This window comes from Narcine bancroftii, chromosome 6, assembly GCF_036971445.1.
Source record: "Narcine bancroftii isolate sNarBan1 chromosome 6, sNarBan1.hap1, whole genome shotgun sequence".
NCBI classification, from domain to species: domain Eukaryota; kingdom Metazoa; phylum Chordata; class Chondrichthyes; order Torpediniformes; family Narcinidae; genus Narcine; species Narcine bancroftii.
This window is the reverse complement of record NC_091474.1, coordinates 137,446,337-137,460,881: the sequence shown is the minus strand read 5'-3', so window position 1 is coordinate 137,460,881 and position 14,545 is coordinate 137,446,337. Positions and strand designations below refer to the sequence as shown.

At 40.8% G+C, this 14,545-nt stretch overlaps 1 protein-coding gene across 1 annotated transcript; it reads left to right on the top strand.

The window, feature by feature from the left end:
• The first annotated feature begins 3,323 nt into the window (after positions 1–3,323).
• Positions 3,324–13,941, top strand: LOC138737602 (ALK and LTK ligand 2-like). Its single transcript, XM_069888252.1, has 6 exons — positions 3,324–3,765; positions 4,127–4,425; positions 5,832–5,888; positions 5,971–6,051; positions 8,053–8,129; positions 13,217–13,941. The coding sequence occupies exons 2-5, from the start codon at positions 4,170–4,172 to the stop codon at positions 8,115–8,117; spliced, it is 459 nt and encodes a 152-aa protein (XP_069744353.1). The 5' UTR covers positions 3,324–3,765; positions 4,127–4,169; the 3' UTR covers positions 8,118–8,129; positions 13,217–13,941.
• The last annotated feature ends 604 nt before the right edge of the window (positions 13,942–14,545 follow it).

Here is a 14,545-nt window from a genome sequence, read left to right as displayed (position 1 = left end):
AGGAGGCGGCAGTGTAGATTTGGAACAGGGACTCTTCCACGTAGCTAACAGAAAGACAGGGATAGCTAGGGCTCATGTGAGTCCCATGGCTACACCTTTGACTGAGAGAAAGTGGAAGGAATCAAAAGAGAGGTTGTTTAGGGTAAGAGCAAGTTCTGCCAGGTAGATGAGGGTGTTTTTGAAGGAGAACAGGTTAGGTCTTTGTTCCAGAAAGAAGCAGAGGGCTCAAAGACCTTTCTAATGGGTGATGGAGGTGGACAGAGATGCATGTCCATGCAGAAATGAAACAATTGGGACTAGAGAGTAATCGGAAGATGGTTGTTCAATTCAAAGAAATATATCATTAGGCTGGTTAGTGTGCAGGAAAGATTCAGAAAGATGTTACCAGACTGGGGGGACGAGATACAAGGAAAAGATAGAATTTTTCTCTCTGAAGCAGAGGAGGCCAAGGGGTATCTATAATTTTATAGAGTCTGAGGGAAGTCTGAAGCTAGAGTTTAAGGTGATAGGTATAGACGACACTTTCCAAGTTCTAGTATTTCCCAATTTCAAATATATAATCTTCGAGGAAACACAAGCGACAATATTCTGAATTATTATCATATCAATCCAATTAATCAAACTTCATAGTTACAGTTGTAAGTACCTTTAATATGTTGATAAAACGAATGAACATTTTGCATAATGTTGCATTGAGATTTTCATAACAATGAGTAAACAGACCATTCTGTATAATGATAATGATATTCAACTTTAAATAGTTATAAAAGAAATGAACAAAATAAGATTAATTAAGATGAAATAAGATGAATTCAAAGAAAAGTATCTAGAGCTTACTTCTCTGTCACGATTCTTGAAAGAATGAGATACAAACTCTTGGTCCACTTGGATATTACAACATATGACATCACAGTCACTATGGTAACACTACAAACAACAATTTCTCTCAAAGGGATAAGCTCAAAACTAACAAAAATTAAAAACACAAGGTTTTAACCTTTACAAGGGGAAAGATGTAAAAGGGACCTATATAACCATTTACGGAGCGGAAACAGGCCATGTCGGCCTTTCGAGTCCGCGTTGGTTCACTAGAACAACTCCACTAGCTCAAACCTCCCGCTCACCACCAATAACCCTCCAAGCCCCTCAACTCCATGTACACATCCAACCTTCTCTTAAATGACAGAAGGGACCCTGATGGAACTATCTCATTCGGAAGTTCATTCCATTCTGCCACTACTCGCTGAGTGAAAAAGCCACCTCTAATATTTCACCTAAAGTGTTGCCCCCTTACCCTTAACTCATCCCTTACCCTTAACTCATCCCTTACCCTTAACTCATCCCTTACCCTTAACTCATCCCTTACCCTTAACTCATCCCTTACCCTTAACTCATCCCTTACCCTTAACTCATCCCTTACCCTTAACTCATCCCTTACCCTTAACTCATCTCTTACCCTTAACTCATCCCTTACCCTTAACTCATTCCTTACCCTTAACTCATGGGCTCTTGTTCCAACCTCCCCTGCCCTCAGGGGAAAGAGTCTGTTCATGTCTAGTCTATCTATTCCTTTCCTAATTTTAAATCCATTACACTTTTGAAAAAGTCAAAATAGTGATGAAATACCCACTATTAAGAAACAGGATAGAATAGTATAGGCACCAAGTATGTCACAAATTATTTTAATGTTGTAAGATGGCCTTAATATGCATGTTTGCCCAAAGCTGCTGCTGCGCAACAATTTCATGGCAATAAATCCTGACTCCGATCGCGGCGAAATCTGAATTTGTCAGGAAAAGTGTCCCATCAATCGGAGTCATTTTAAAGAGGCTCACAAACTGAGAGAACAGGAAGGGAAATCAGATAATTTGGTGAATACTCATCTTTTAAACATGGTCAAGATCATTTTAATCAGCGAAAAAGCAGTCAATCCTCTTTCACCACAGTTAACTAAAACATAATGCAATGCTTAGGATGGGGATATTGAATGGGCTTCTAGAGGAAGCTGTCTAAGTGGACACAATTGTGACATTTTTTTTAGACAGATACATTGATAGGAAATGGTAGTTTTCAAACTGCCCCCCAAACTCACATTCCACCTGAAGCAATCCCTATGCCATAAATGCTCTGTGATTAGTAAGGGATTGCTTAAGGTGGTTTTATCCCTTGATAATAATGTTGTTTTCAGGTAAGCATTTTTTTCTGTGCACTTCCACCCGTTGGATTCGGAATGACGTTGTCCCCTTTCAATGTCACTCCCCAAACTCGAGCGAGGTGCTCGAGGCAACAAAGTCGTATTCATTATTAGCCCGTATTGACAACTCGATGTTTGAGAAGTAAATCATTCGATTAAAAAAGTTCCCGTTCGTCACTTTAAAAAAATCCCCAAATTAATAACCAGACAATTGAATCACGTTTATTAAAACCAAACAGTGAGAGTATTATGTGTGACTCATATTCATGATTGAGCGAGTGAGTGGCATCTAGTGGGAGGAAGTGGGTCGTCACCAACATTGCAGAGAACACGAGGTCTGAAAGTGGTTGCTAGATGTATCCTCCCCAAGGTGTTTTTCTGGTTCTGCTCCTGTTGCGCGATCGTTGTTTGAATTGAATCTGCTGAAAGTTATCGGTCACTCGCTGCGGAAAAAGCAGTGTCGAGTGAAAAGACAAAAACAATCCCCCTCCAATGAAGCCCCCGCCCCGAGGTCTGCAGTTCACACCAACGCTGCTGTCGCTGAACGGCGCTGTGGTTCATCCCTCCGCCGGAGAAGGCTGGGAGTCACCGTCTGTCCCTTTTCTTTCGATGTGACACATGATGCATCCCCGTTCACTTAGGAGCACTGAGGAGTAAAAGATGATATGAAATGGGCAAGTGGCGTTCACCCATCGAAATGACTAGAATTGGCCAAACAACTGAAGTTGGTGGCTTTGTTCAGATTGACTGTGCCACTTGTTCGAAACCAAAAGCAACCCGCTGGGTGGGAAGGGGTGACACCCGCTTCCTGACCCTTGCGCCGGGTTTCCTTTCCGACGCTGGTGCCTGGAGGATTTTAGTCAAAAGACCAGCATTAAGAAGCTCAGTGGACGGTGAAGGAATTGCACTGCCCCATGCAGTGTAAATAGAAACACTTCCCGCCGACTTCAACTCTAATAGCGTTTCCAATAATTTTGGCACGTCGGAAATTAGGCAGAGTGATAAATCTGTTTATCAGAAATCACTTCATCGGGGCCATCAAATAAACTGCAGGGTGGAGGGCGGTTCCGGGTTTTCATCCTTAAGAGAAAGAAAAGGAGGAGGGAAAAGTTCCTGGTATCCACGCAGCTTTGTCAGTCTGTCTCATCATCATCCGGCTGACGAAAATAATGCAATTCTCGGAGTGTCCGATCGGGAAGGATGAATTTTTCAAACAGCGTTAACACGTTTCCAATTAAAGACACGCCGGGGTAATCCGGTGGGACCTATTACGTCTGGGAAAGATCTAACGAAAGTTACTGCACAAAGGTTGCCAAGTGGACTTTTATTGTTTACCACCCACCTCAAGTCGATAATATTATATTGAACTACCACATGCATCATATACTATATAAGGGCCTGCACTTCGAGGCACGACTGAAATGGTGGAGTTTATAGAATAAAGTGCACACCGAGAAGAATGGCATGTTTTTGAGCAACTGTCCACCTGAACTGAACGGTGTCAGGAAAAAAAAGACACGAGTGGCAAGGCGAGAGGAACCTGGACCCATTTTATCAACCCGTGTTCAAAGGTATGAGGTTTTTTTTCCCCTGAAAGAGACATCTAGATTGAAATAGTTGTCTATTTCACAATTAGGTAAAATAGAAAATGCTTTATGTTATTTTGCCCTTGCAAAATAGCAGCATCGATGAACATTTATAAAAATTTAGTCGGGAATACTTAATAAAATGTTCATTAGAACACAATTAGCAAGCTTTGAATTATTTTATACCACTGTATAACTACAGAAAGTTTGATTTTCATTCCCAGAAATCAAATAAAGTGATTACTGCAAACGAACATAATGCTTAATTATGGGTGGTCTGGCATAACCTTACGTTATCCAAACATCGCTGTTCAAGATCTTCATGTCGGGTTTTTTGCTCTTCCAGTGTACACCAGTCGAGGTTGGGAACCTTTCATCTTTGAACAGAAATGAAAGGACTGAGGTTGCCGTTATTCTTTGGACTTGTGTTTTTGATCGTCAGAGCTGGACATTGCAAAGAGAGGACAGATCTCATGGAGTTACGAGACAATAAAACTCTCTTTAACTTGATATTGGAAATCATTTATCATTTACAAAAGCGGCATGACGATGAAACCAACGAGGTTATGCATCTCCCACAACTCGACTATACCTTTGAACCTAAGGAGTTACCCGACTATGATGCCGCTCATCAGAGGAAAGTTGGTAAGTCTTTCTGGTTTATCGATCCGCGTTGTTCCTTGGGGAGTTCACAATGAATGCAGTGCGCATGTTTTGAAAGCACGGTATCCCGTTAGGACCCGAATGATAGGCGTTAATTGAGTGTCTTCGGGTTTCCCCCCAGTCGTGCTGAATCGACGGGTCTAGGGACGGGCTGGTCTTCATTTTGGTCCACATTCTTGTGGTCCCGTGGGAACACTCGTGGGTCAAGAGTCTGCTCCCGCATCGAGTGGTTTAGGAGAGAACGAAAGGGGCAAGTAGGACACCACATGCCAGGGGAAGCTAAATTCAGAGGTCAATCATTGCAAATGCAGCCTCGAGCATTTTATGAATGGATACAAACTTACGCAGGTGACTTGAGGACATGGGTCCTCCGGCTTTCTGGCGACTCGGAGAAAGTCTGCGGTGCTCTGTTCTAAACACGGCAGCGGAACAAACCGCGTGCTGGGGGGGGGGGGGGGGGTCGGAATGGCGAGGTGCGCTTTAAGTTCAACATGCAACAGGCGGATAAATTATTTTCCTTTAGGGGATTGCCTCATTTTTTTTTAGCTGCTTCGAAGCAAGAGAGGAGAGAGAGAGAGAGAATTAGAACGCGACTCATCCAAAATATGATGAATCAATTAAAGAAGAAGTGCCCGCGTTGTCTCATCAACCCGCGTTGCCTGGTTCAGGTTGTCCGTTTTGGGGAGGGATTGAGTCGGCTGGTTTTGTTTTCCCCGGAACAAGGGAGGCTGAGGGATGACCGGATATTATGAGGTATGGATGGCGCAGACAGAATATTGTTTTCCATGGTAGAGGTATTAAAAGCGAGATGAGCAGCAAACTCTCCAATGTGCTGGGAAGATGCTGAGGGGGAGTTTATGTTAGACAGAGGAGATTGAATACCAGAAACTCCCTGCCCGCGGTGTGGTCGTGTTTCGGAGACGTTCAGACAGGCAAGGCGGAGAAATATACGGACAAACTGCGGGCAAATGAGATGAGTGTGGATGTGCAGTCAAATCGGCGCGGGTGAATTGAGCCGGACGGTCCAGCTCTGAGCTGGACAACGCCATGACTTGCAACATTTGAGGACACATTGTGATCCGTGTCGTTCCCGACTCTGAACGAAGGCTTTCAGCATCCCGCGATCCCTGTCCTCAACTTCGGAACAAAGGAAATGGCCCTGGCGCAAATTCTGCAGACCAGATTCTTGGAATGGACAATGGGTGAAATCGATGATTTGTGAAGCGATCAATTTCAAAACCAAACTATCCGTTCGGGACACACCTGAAAGGAACCACGCGCAAATAGCCACCCTAAGTTCTCAATGCCAGATTGCTGTATTCCTGCTCGCAGACGCGTCGGTGAGACTGAGCACATTTTTTAATAAACACCCTGTCATTTTCCAACAGAGATTGTCCCGAGAGATCTGAGGAGGATGAAGGGGAAGTATTTGAAACATTTGACAGGTAAGGATCTTCCATTTTCGCCCCGTGATCTGCCACTTGGTGACGGGCGGCGGATTCTCATCAGTTGTTGATGTCGTTTCAGGAAATCTTTACTTCAGCCCGAAATGTAACAAGCACTTCCACCGGCTGTACCACAACACCAGGGACTGCACCATACCAGCATGTAAGTGCCCTTCCCTCCCACTTCAACCAGCAGCGGACAGTGCTCACGGTTTTAGTCCTCCGTTTGGAAATCTGGGTGTCTCCGGCTAGTCTTGTTTGAGGGATTAGGACCTGGCCGATAGTTTTAGTGATTTAGTTTTGAATAATACTGAGTCTTCAAGAGCTGAGTGGGAGTGCAAGTGGTCGGGCAGTTGCGACTTGGGAGACTCGGATCTGAAAGAACGGTGTCCTGAGTCAGGCGAAAGGGTCAAATTGAATTCTGTTCTTTTCGGGATTTAGCGCAGTTTCTGGAAGTTGGTCTAACTCCAATGAAGCTCAGATATCTTGGGCAGTTCCTGGAATAAGTTGAAGGATGGGGCAGGATGTGCCTGAAGGCGGCGGCTCCGGTTAAGCGCGATAGAAGTCCACTGGCCGGTGGCACTCTCCGTCTGAGGCCCAGCAGGGTGCTGGGGTGGGGGTGGAGAGCAGGCGTGGCCACGCGTCTGTTGGCAAAGGAGGTGATGTTGGTACATTTGTCTTGCCACTTGATGGTAAATTAATCTCTGGTCGACATGGTGCAACGGCCGACGCACCAGATTCTGCCTGTCGGGACAGTTACCCTTCCCAGTCCGCAGTTCTTTGAGAGGTGGAAGGAAATGGGAACATCCGGAGAAGACCCACAGGGTCAGGGCAAGGGCTAATTCCGTATTGAATCCGGCTCGCTGGAGCTATGAGGCAGCAGCTCCAAGGGCCGAATCACTCCACCGCCCGAACACAATTTAATTCCGTGTGGCAGAGAGTGCCCGTGGACAGTTTAAAAAGTGCTACACAAAAGAGAGGACCAGGGGTATGGGGAACCAGGTGACAGAAGAAGCTGTGGAGGCACCACAATTACCACATTTAAAAGACAGATACTTGTACCTGGATAAGAGAAGATAATAGATAGAGGGATTTTGGTCAAAGGCAGGCAAATAGGACTAGTCCCGATAGGCAAAGTGACCGGCCTGGAGCCAATGGCCTGTTTCCATGTTGTATGACTGTCCCTTGAGTACATCTGAGTTAACTGGCCAATATGGTGGGTCGAATTGCATGGTGTGAAATGACACAACCAGGCAGGGCAAGTAGATTTCAACTGAGCTGGACATTAAGGGAGCAAGTGCCAGAGCCCTGCTGAGTTAACTCACCAATTGCCTTCTGGCAGTGTGAAATGACACCAGTCCAACCAGATAAGATTAGTGATGCCAGAACCTGCGTGCATTACATGGGCGGGAAATTTATCAGTGGATGCTGTAGTTTTAAATTGGCATTCAAATACAGTCAGAATAAGCCTCCGTTTACGTCTACGACCACACAATTCATCCTGCTTATCTGCCTCCTCCTCCTCCCTGATTCTCCTCATATGCTCTGTGAAACTGCGGTCTTCTTCGGCTAGTGTTTCTTACACAGCATTGATAACTGTGCTGATGAGACTTGGCTGGTTTATAATACAACAACAGAGTTGCAGGGACAGCATTTGAAAATCAAATCCATTCTCCATCACGAACTGCGCCATTAGACTTCTATGTGACTTGCAGACAGTAAGTACCACGTCACTCGCGACATAATCACTGGAGGTGGGGACCCCTCCCCCCACCAAGATGCAGAATTACATGCAAATAATGCTGCGGTGTGAACACCTCCTGGGATCAGCTTGCCCTGAAATTTTTCCCATTTCCTAGAAGGTTGGCAGTGACAAAGGGACTTGTGATTTTAAGCATAGAGAAATACAAGACCAGACAGGCCTTTCAGCCCATAAAATTAAACTAATCCCATCTGCTTGGACATAGTATGATGAAAATATGTTTATTTTATGAGAAATAAATATTACCTTCAGTGACTTAGCAGAAAGGATAAAAGGAAACCAACCAGACCGCTTAAAGATGAAGCCATAACTATTGGGTTATTTGGAAGGGGATGTGTTCCAAATGTGCAATCCTTGTGGAAATTAGTGTATGTATTTATTATCAACAGTTTCTTCCCACAGATTACAAAAGGTGCGCCAGACTTCTCACAAGATTGGCAGCCAGCCCATTGTGTGCGAGAGGTTAAATTCAACAAGTGGTGAGTGTTATCAAGTTGGAAAGAACGTCAAAGTGTCTGTTAAGAATAGATGGGTCAGGATAGGAATGACACCAGTGAAACCAGCTCCGTTTTCATCGAGCCACTCACAGTAAATGTACCTGATAATCCATCCCCTCTATACCGTGATCATCATTTGGAGGCATAATCAATTCACCTTTTTTTTAAAAAAAAGAGGATTTCCAAACATTTGTGAGCAATCAAACATATGGCTCTCTGCTTCAATACAAGTCTACAATTTCACTTGGCTCAAATTGCACCTGCCCCACATCACATTCAAAATAACACAAAACACAAATAAGGACAGCCTTTCCTTCATCATGATTGTCAGTACCTTACATGGCAGCAACAATTACCATGGCTACGACTCATTTTACACAGCCCACGCATGTTGAAATCTAGGCTGGACATCAAGAACACAATGAAATGGATTTGAACAACATTTTAACTTACAGGTCGAAGGGAGGCAAAAAAATTTAGAATACTCAAAGGTACGATTAAAAAAAGGTTGAAGTGTTCACAGTAAATTAGAGAAGAAAAATCTTAAGCCCCATTACCATTTGAACAAAATTAGATTATTAGATGAGGAGGGAGAGGGTAGTGGTGGATGGGTGTTTTTCTTCCAGGAAGTCTGTAACAAGCAACATTGCATATGGATATGTTGTAGACCTTCGTTGTTTGATGACTTGTAGATGGAATGATCCATAGGTTTGGAGGTGCCACAAATATTGGTGGAGTTGTAGACAGTGAAAAAAACGTGTCTAGGGAAATCAGCAGGGATCATAGATCAGCTGGAAAGTTGGGTGGAGCAGTCGTGGTTGGAATTTAATTCAGACAAGTGCAACGTGATGCACTTGGGGGAAGTCAAATTCCAGTAGAACACCTGGAGTAAATGGCAGGGATCTTAGGAGAGGGGATGTTCAGTGGAACTTGGGATGCAGTTTCATAGTGGTGAAGCGGCTGGATAAGGTAATGAAGAAGGCTTCCCTTCATAGGCCAAGACATTGAGTAGAAGAATAGGAATTGTTCAAAAGATTGTTACAACTGAACATGGAATATTTTGTGCAGTTCTGTCACCAAATTACAGGAATGATCTGGTAATAAGAGAATGCAGCAGAGATTCACCAAGATGTTGCCTGAAATTGAAGGCCCTCATTACAAAGTGAGATTGGATAGGCTGAGTTTATTGCCATTGGAATGTAGCTGGGTTTATATAAATATGAGGGGTATTGATAGGATAGATAGCATCTCCTCCCTGGGCAGGAATGTTATGAACTAGAGGGCACAGGCTGATGATGAGAGGGAAGTTATTTGCAGAAGATCTGCGAAATTAAATTTTCACATAAAGGGTGATAGTTGTCTAGAATGAGATGCCATCTGAAGTGAAGGGGCATCTAAATTTAAAAGCCATTTGGGCAAGATTGGAATGGTTTAGCGATATAAGGGCCTAATCCAGGCCAATGGGATTCACATATATAGGCATCATGACTGATATGGATGGGGTAGGCCTGCAGGCCCTGTTTCAGTGCAATAGATTACTGAGATTTGATGAATCTGATCAAATACATTAGCTCGCACTTCCCTAGATTAAGTTCTCTTTGCAGCCTTTCTAACTACCTAAGCAGACTGTTTCCATCTTCCAGCAATCTAAAGCATTCCTCCTGGAAACCATATGGCAAACCTTGCATCATTACAAACTCCTTATCATGCCCACTGTACATCAGTGTAAATCATGAATATAAATCAAAAATGCAAGGCTCTCTATACATATTCCTGTGGTAACAGGTCTCCAACCATAAAATCCCACGATGTAGCACCATTTGTCTTTGTCTCCTGCTGATTAACCAAATTTAGATCCAATCTGCCATTCTCTTGAATCCTGTAGGATTTTGCTTTCTTGATTTAATTTTATGGAATAGAATAATTTAATAAACTTTGGTGACAATGCTCTTGATGTGGTGGAACTTATGGTGTGAAACAGTAGTTGCCAAATTTGTGATTCACTAAGTGGAACATAGAACATTACAGCACAGTAGAGACTCTTCAGCTCACAATGTTGGGCCACCAATATTAACCTACTCCACAAATATTTAATCCTTCCCTACCTCATACCCACAATCCTCTATTTTTTTTACATCCATTCTTACAAATTTGTTTAAATATCCCTATTGCACTAGCCACCTCCAACCCCAGCAAGGTATTCCGGGCATCTATCACTTTCTGTGGAAAAAAACATACTCCTGACCTCTCCCTTAAATTTTCCTCTACTTACCTTTAACAGATGTTCTCTGGTATTTGCTATGTCAGGAGTCCACAGCGGAGATCTAATCATATAGTAGGGCACTGTCTTCCTCCAATATATTCCATGAAAACGAGTCCAAATATCGTAAAATCACCAAGAAACCAGCACCCAAGCAACCATCAAAAAATTCTAGGAAATAAAGATAAATAAATAAATAGAATGAAATAAGTAGGAGTAAATAAAAATGTAAATAAACATTTAAAATTGTAAAAGTAAATGTGCTCCGAAGCAAATCAGAAATCCTTAGTGAAGATGGGACAAAACATTCAGCCAGTGGAGCGCCCTGGTCGTGTCCCACCCCCAGCAGCTGTTTGAATAAAGTTTCAATAAAGTTGTGTTTGAATAACATGGCAACACTCAGGATGAAGAGTCATCTGATGCCATTTTCTGCTGGGGCAACTGTCCCAAAGTGTCTCCCTGTCCCTGCCTAGTAGGAGTCTTTATTGATATGAAGTTTATGAATCAGGCCTTATCTGTAAAACTTGGGGAGGGGGATTAATTATGATAGCGTACAGTTAGCATAGCAGTTAGCACAGTCCCAGTGACTGGGACTCGAATTTAAATTTTGTAAGTTATGTGATTACCTGATTAAAGTGAACTTTAAGCTGTGTGCATGTGCACACGCACACACATTTTGCAACCAGCGCACCAAAGGTTAATTACCTAAAATAATATAGGAATTTTAGCTAACTGTTTCTGTTAACTAGTTAGCCAGTTATTCAAATACCACATTTGCAGATCACTAATTTACATCACCTCACCTTTCCTGTTCTGGTTTGTACAGCTGCAGCCATGTTTGGCTGACAGTTTTCATATCGTATAAACATTTGGATATGCTAATGAGAATCAAAACCTATCAATTGAATGGAAGTTCTATTAGCTAAGATAGTGTTTACAAAGAATGGATAAGTGCCAAAGACAGGAGAGAGAAAAAGGAACTGAGTGACTTAAATATGCATGTTATTCTGTGCACTTTGTTACATCTCAAACTAGCAACAGAAGATGCAATTCAAAAGGGTTAAATTTTAACTCTATTTATTAATGACTATTAACAATATAATGTCTTAACACAATTAACCCCACTATATCTATAGCAAATATACAGATATCATATATTTATAAACAGTGTGTATATAGGAAAACCCAGACCATTACAGTCTGTGTCCAATATTCAAAAAGGAAAAATCCCCCAAAACCACAGTCCACAGAATTCAATCTCACAATTCAATGTCCAAGTTCAGTTCTGTAACTGATAATAAAGAACGTCGTATTGAACATTGGAGGGAGAGAGAAATGACTAATGTTGCATTGCAGTAAACTTATGAATCCTTTTACAGATGACTTCCCTTGGTTCTCCAAGTGTGATTTTTAACCACTTCACTTATGAGGTCTGTACATTTCACACAGCTCTCCAAAATCTCTATGACAAGAGAGATTCAAAGTAATCTTTTTAGTCACACTCGAATTCAGTCTTTCCCCTGAGAAGGGGGTCAGCCAGAACCATTCTCAAACACAGAGCATGTGGTGTCTCTGTGTATCCTTGTTGGCTGCTCCAAGCTAAATTCTCTGCTTCACAGCTGGGTCCTCCCCCATTCTCAAAGGTTCTAAGCAATTAATATACTTTTCTCTCTCTCATCTTAAGGTCTCTCCTCTCTCTCTCTCTCTCTGTAAATAAAAGCAAATTAACCCCTTCATCTCAATCCTTCTCATTCTTAAAATGATGTTCTAATCTCATGTCTAAAAAACAACTTAAATGGACTAAAACCAAGTGATTCTTCAACATACTCCCTCACTGCAATTTTCCATTGTCAGTCCATAGTCCATAACAAGTTTTATGTCAAATATTTTGTAAACTTACATAAACTGTTATGTATGAAGATTTTCACATTAAGCATCTGGATAGTTTGTCAACTAGCTTTGTAATTGAATGTGTTTTGATTTAATCATTTCCAGCAAATTTAATACTAATAATCTGTGAATTGATGGGTATTATTGTTATTAATTTATTTAGACATTGCATCACATTGCAATAAGGAATACTCATTAATGTTTTATTTAATGGAACAACAAACTGAACAAAATATTTCAAAGTATAGAATAAAATCTTAACTAAATACGTTACTTCATAGAATGCAATCCTATTTGTATTATTAAAACATGCCAACACTGTTTTATTAGCCCTGAGAGATAGGCTGTGCCAAAATGATCTTGAAAGAATTTCAAGTTTACATTTGCACAAGCATTTAGTGCACACGCACTTTTGTCACAGGAAAAATATTTGCACAACATAAGATTTTTGCACATACTGTTAAAAATGAGAAAGAACATTGACTGTAATAATGATTTATTTCAAATTACATTTTGCACTGTCTTGTTTTTTAACCTATTTATTCTTAATCCAGGTGTATCAGTTAGGCAACTGCAAAATTCGCATATTTGGCATTCTCAATCCCCATAGGCGATAGATATCAGGGATTTTACTGTATAAAGCTTTAATGTAAAATAAAATAAAATTAACTACCCTCCATATATTCATTTGAACAATGAAAGATAACAGAATTTGGAACCATTTTCACTATATAAGTTTCATTAAGAAAGAGCTCCCTACATGAGCAAACAGCTAAAATTAAATAGTATACCTTCATCAGGGGTTTCAATTTTCCCTGGTTAAGTGTGCCATAAGCTTTCTGCTCAACAAAAATAACTGATTATACTTCCTTAAATTAAATTCCTTAAGAATACAAAATGCAACAATCTTGTTTTTCAGGTGACAACAATAAATTCAAATATCCCCAGAACCAAGAAAAGTGCCTTGGAAAACAACAGGGAAACAAATAGATCTCAATACCTTTATAACATATTCCATTGTGAACAAAGATTTATTTTTGCAAACGAATGGATTACTTCCATAACTCCTCAATGTGCATTTTGTATGTTGTCAACATCGTTTCAGTAATTCTCTACATTCGTATAAATAACTACCAATGTTACAAAAGCTTAGCATTTAAGAAAATAGTATCACTTCACTGTTTTTGCTGCCAAAATTGCACATACGCTTTCTTGTTCAATAAATGATACTTGGAACATTATTTTGTATTAAACATTGAGACACTCAGATACTGTTCAAGACAAAACCTGCTGTAGGATTTTTATTTCATGCTTCAGAGGGCTGGCTATCTCTAATTGTCTGATGTAATACTATTATGAAAATGTTTAGAATTGCTCTGTGTCCTAAGAGTTAAATTCTGATTTGCATGACATTTTTCTTGCCTTTGTCTTTTCATGATTTATTACTTTGAATGAATACTATCAGGCTTGTACTAGGTTAGATATGGTTTATGTTCTCTGAGCTGAAAAAAGGTTTGTCAGCAATTATCTTTTGTCTAACACAGTGGAGTGTCATTTGTACAGAAATATACAAGTCAATGTCATTAGTCACTGTACATTAAGATTTGTAAACATTCCAGCTAACATGTGCAATATGTATATATTGTAAAGACTTAAATATATATCAGTTATAAAATAAAGTGTTTGGTATTTGACACAGACAAGTCCGAGTGCCTTTTGTATACATTCTCCAGTTGTTACTGCATGGTTTCAAGCCATGATTCACGAGAGAAGACGTCTGTTTTTTCTAAACCACAGAACAGACCTTGGTTTACCGAAACTAATGTACATTAAGTCAAATAAATGGAAATGCACAATATATAATTAGGAGGCCAGAAATAATGCAGCCATTATCTTTGTTTCAAAGTTAAGCAGTGCAATTATGTATCTAATTTCAAGTATGATACAGCAAATTTCCAAGAAAGGATAACACTTGGAATCATGTTACATTGTCTATTTTTACTTACAATATTTAATACATTTATAATTAATATCCACTTTCAAATCACATTTCTGTCTAATTTTCAACTTCTCAGGTCATTAAGAGTTCTGAGCATTCTGTAATTTGCCTTCAGGTTATCAGTTGTCAGTACAGAGAATGAATATTCCAGCTACACTTCATGCTGATTCCTGCATGGTGTGATCTGTTAACACATTGACAACAAATATGCAGATATGTGGCCCTGTCGATGATCTCATCAGGAAGGTG

What these genes read in the sequence shown, in the direction of transcription:
- LOC138737602 (XM_069888252.1), top strand. Translation starts at nt 4,170, where the DNA reads ATGAAAGGACTGAGGTTGCCGTTATTCTTTGGACTTGTGTTTTTGATC. An exon ending in CGCTCATCAGAGGAAAGTTG is followed by an intron (nt 4,426 to 5,831) that starts GTAAGTCTTTCT and finishes ATTTTCCAACAG; the next exon opens with AGATTGTCCCGAGAGATCTG. An exon ending in GTATTTGAAACATTTGACAG is followed by an intron (nt 5,889 to 5,970) that starts GTAAGGATCTTC and finishes ATGTCGTTTCAG; the next exon opens with GAAATCTTTACTTCAGCCCG.